Below are 4,295 nucleotides of genomic sequence, written 5' to 3' on the forward strand. Positions count from 1 at the left end.
TTTCTTATAATGACCTCAATTGGTCCAGTAAATTGATTTACACTTTGGTGGTTTCAGATTTAACTTGTGAAATGCAAGCTAGTGCTCATTTTTAAAGTCCCTGGGTAAACTGGAGGAAAAAAACAGTAAGATCATATGCTTCTACAAACATAACGTTTGTCTCATGTGAAATCCTCATCACATACTGTCAGCGTTATCTCACTGCTGTACTTTCTTTCTGGTGCACTATTCATTTGTGGTTGTACTTTTAGCCATACTGTTTTACTGTTCATCTCTATGAAGTGATTTTACTATCGTATATTGAAAATAACTGCATTCATGTGGAGAAAGGTACAGAAACAGAAGACATAACATATATATGGACCAGCTTCTTCAGGTGGGGCTCATACCTGTCAATCGATTTGCTCTGTTAAGAGCTCTCAGTGATACAAGAACTCTGTTTTGCTGTGAACTGAAGCCACTGATGGATGGGAGGACATCCCCTTCAACAAGCATCCTCTGGGGCAGGAAAGCCTGGAAGTTGTTTGTAGTCTGCAAATCTGTAGAGAAATGTGTGGCTGCAATGAAATCTACACCATTAGCCCAGTCTTCGCCAAAATTTGCTTCTGGAACAGCAAGATATTTTAAACTGTAAGAAATAGAAGTAAAAAATGATCAGATAATTGAAACCCACAGTAGAACACAGTAATCTATCATTTATTCCAAATGAGTTTTGATCAGTGTAAAATCCTGAGCAATCTCAATTTAGTAGTGACTTAAAGCCTCCTGCAGCACTTAATGTATAATTTCTCCTGGCAAAACCATCTCTGGACAGGTTAGATTCAGCTCCTGGCTGGGGCCCTGGCTTTCAGATAGGAATCAGCATGTTGTGTAAGCCCATAGTCTGCCTGCCTATCACAACCTGTTATGCCAACGCTTCATCTCTTGCCAGATATCTCATGCTCCTAGTGAGGGAAAGTCTGGACCCTCATACAGGCATTATTCAGGCACTATTCTAACAAATAGGCATGCAGGTGAGAAGGTCCCCCTGGTCACCTCTCTCATTCCCGTACCTGTCCTGGAATTTGGGCAGCGCGTAAGCAATGGAGGCAACATGTGCCTTCCACATGTAGTGGAGAGCATCATCCAGCACAAAGGAGAAGGACTTCGCCGAGTTCATGGTTTTTTGCTCTGCAGACTGCAGATACTGCAGCAATAGGGAGAAAAAGGCAGAGAAATGAGAGGATGTTTTGAAATCAATCCATTTTTCACACTTACATACATACTTCACAATAGAATAATCTTTCAAGCTGAAGAAAACTGCTTATGAGTAGTTAGAATGTGTTACTTGTACTTTGTAAATAACTGTACTATCTGACAGAGGGAGAAATTATTAATATAGATTTCTAGAATGAATTTCTATTCTGACTGAAATTAATGGGATTTGCCATTCTTTAGCTTCAACAGAGCGAATGTTTTTCCCACATAATTTAGGTATTCTGTCATAGTAACCTGGACTCTTGTATCAGTGTGGTGGAAGTTTCTATGCTAAAATACTGAATTTCTTGAAAAACAGTAACTCTTTCAGTTGCAAATGCTAAAAATTTTCAAAAAATAAGAAAATGAGCCTTAATGGTTGTGATTATGTGATCACTTATAATAACTTCCTAAATATACTGTTTAGTATAAAGAATCTGAAGAAAACAAATGCAGTCTTGTTCTTAAAACCTATTCCTCTACTTACAATCGCCAAGTTACTTGTGGTTTTAATTTGCTGATCATTATCTATTACCTGACTGTGAACAAAAATGTTGAATAAAGAAGGTTATCTATAAAAATCATTATTGAACCTGTGAAGTAAGAAATACAGTCATTTTTGTGACTGGAGAGCAACTGAATGAGGTGGAAACAGAGTATGTAGATGTATTAAAAATATCCTCCTGAATTTCAGGGTTTTTTTGATGTTCAAAGGAATGAAAATGCCCTATAAAACCATCCCAAGACCATTTCTCAACAGTAATATCTATCTCACCTGCATAATTTGGAATTGCTAACATTAGGAGAACAAGTGTAACCATTAACAGTCTCTACGAACAGATGCTAAAATACAAAATAAGCTTGAAAGGAAGGAAAAGAAACAATAACCTGTAAGAATCCTGTCCTTCTCATCTCTCATTCATTTTATGTCATGCTTTCCTTTTTTCCAATTCTTACCTTTGTTGTTGAAAGTAAATCAAGCCACCAAGGTACAACAAATAATAGTAAGTGCTTTAAAAAGAAACACTCTAGTATAATCTCCTACAAAATATTTTAAAAATGTCAAATTGTTTACTTCAAAGTAAGCCTTCCACTCATCCATGAGCTTGGGAATGCGAGAACGGCAGTCAGCAACACTATAACAGAAATCATCTCTTCGGTCCTCTGGTGGCAGCATTTCTACCTCATACTTCAGCTCTCCAAAGAGGCCAGCATCCACTGCACCCAAAAAGGGTATGATAGCCAGGTAGTAATTCATACCTGCAGTAAGAATCGGAAAGGAGGAGGCTTTAACTGCCGAGAAACAAACAATTCCCACATGGAGAAATGAAGCCTCTACAACAGCAAATACAGGCATTTCAAAATGCCACTGATACCATTATGTCCATCAGTGGGATGTGTGTACTGAAATCCTCTAGTAGTAATAACTGTATTGATTCACATACAACTTTCAGTGTTAGTTTATATGTTGGCCATAAGCATGTAGGAAAGCCAAGTTCGGCTCCTGCCTGTGTTGGACCACATCTTCTATGAAAGTGTTTGTATGACTTTTGATGTTCTTCGTGTTTGAAGAACAATTTTAGATTCTCCTCTTGATTATATCCTTCTTTGTAGAAATAAATTTTAATGACTTCCAGCAAAGAACAGCCTAAAGCTCAGATTTTTTCGGTAGGTAGCTCTGAGCCATTGAGTTAAGAGGTCATTTGCTCATGCTTAATCTCAGTGCCATAGATTGCCCAGATATTTGCACACGGTTCCAGCGTTGAGGACCAAAATCACCAAAGCATTATAACCTATCATGTGTCCCTATCCTAATAATTATTCCAGCTCCTGTATGTATGTGGGCCTTGCTAGGGATTCTAGAGGAGATGTATAGCAAGTGACAAGAGCCAAACAGAGGCCCCAAGTGATGAGAAGACAGTGTCTCACTGGGAGTCATTACTAAGCTGAGTCTTTATTTTCATTCATTATTTTCACCAAAGAAGCTGAAATTTGGATTTCACACCAGAATACACTTAAATTCTTTTCAATATACTTACACGTATTACTTATTTATACCTGCTTGGGGAACTCAGACAACAGAACAGTGCAACAAAGGAATACACTGAATATTATTCTAGGTCAAAAGGACAGGACTTCTTCAGCAGCAGTCTTTTAAGCAGAGTTTCTTATACCGTGGGACGTGTTAAACGTGAGTTTCTGGTTTCAGCTTATTCCCAGCTTGGTATGACTGTGCATGCCAGGAAGGGTTGCCCTGGAGACCAGACCAAGCTGCTTACATTCTCAGAACAATAAGGCATTTATCTGCAGTCTGAAATACTTTTTGTGTATTCCTGGTACAATAGGGTAAATCAAGGCTGAGATTATACATTTCCTGGAGGCAACAAAAATGCTATAATTACTTACAGTGTTCAAAAGTAAGTGAAGAGCAGGAATGCAAATACTGAATATAAATCTGATTTCTGTTCCAGGAATGTACTCAGCACAGGTCTATGCAGTGACCCCTCTTACTTGTCACTGCATGGGACACCTTCTCCTGAGCACCTAGTGCTATTTATATTCACAAACACAAATTGAACTTGGATTGAGTATCACAGTGAAATTTGGTTTAGTGCTACATTTACATTTTAATTTACTCTGTGCTCACAGCTTTGGTCACATGAGGAGATATGAATTCAGTTGCTATTTCCCTGTCAGAAGCCTCCACAACAAAGCACTGGTGTGATGGGGAGAGAGAGCAATTCACTGCAGCCAAGCAGCAGGTCTTGCGGAAAGGTGCACTCATGGCAGAACAGCAGGGAAACAGAGGGAGTGAGGGACAGAAGTGATGGAGTGAAAATGTGCTGGAGGAAAAAGAGGGAAAGGTTTTCCCTTTTCAATGGAGTGGAAGTGCATTAAAAAAAAAAGAAATTTTCATAGTTTTATTGACTTTAGATGTAAGTACTGACTGTAAGTCAAGCTTGTCTTCTTTCTTTTCTCCCCTCCTATCTGTCAGTTCCATTTTTTGAAAAAAATGGAAGCTAATCTTTCCAGAAGAGACAGATTTCCAGTTTCATTAA

The 4,295-nt window shown here is 38.5% G+C and overlaps 1 protein-coding gene across 1 annotated transcript; it reads right to left on the minus strand.

Moving 5' to 3' along the window:
* Positions 1–357: 357 nt before the first annotated feature.
* Positions 358–2,513, minus strand: LOC100546239 (protein LEG1 homolog). Its single transcript, XM_010707354.2, has 3 exons — positions 2,312–2,513; positions 1,053–1,186; positions 358–628 (listed from the first exon to the last, which is right to left on the minus strand). The coding sequence occupies exons 1-3, from the start codon at positions 2,492–2,494 to the stop codon at positions 373–375; spliced, it is 573 nt and encodes a 190-aa protein (XP_010705656.1). The 5' UTR covers positions 2,495–2,513; the 3' UTR covers positions 358–372.
* Between the last annotated feature and the right edge of the window lie 1,782 nt (positions 2,514–4,295).

Source organism: Meleagris gallopavo, chromosome 2 (genome assembly GCF_000146605.3).
Source record: "Meleagris gallopavo isolate NT-WF06-2002-E0010 breed Aviagen turkey brand Nicholas breeding stock chromosome 2, Turkey_5.1, whole genome shotgun sequence".
Lineage (NCBI taxonomy): Eukaryota > Metazoa > Chordata > Aves > Galliformes > Phasianidae > Meleagris > Meleagris gallopavo.

Bases quoted from the DNA above. Each gene is read 5' to 3' on its own strand.
- LOC100546239 (XM_010707354.2), bottom strand. From the start codon at position 2,494: ATGAATTACTACCTGGCTATCATACCCTTTTTGGGTGCAGTGGATGCT. The intron at 1,187-2,311 runs GTAAACAATTTG...CTATTGCTGCAG, and splicing joins AGTGGAAGGCTTACTTTGAA to TATCTGCAGTCTGCAGAGCA. The intron at 629-1,052 runs GTACGGGAATGA...TATTTCTTACAG, and splicing joins CTGCCCAAATTCCAGGACAG to TTTAAAATATCTTGCTGTTC.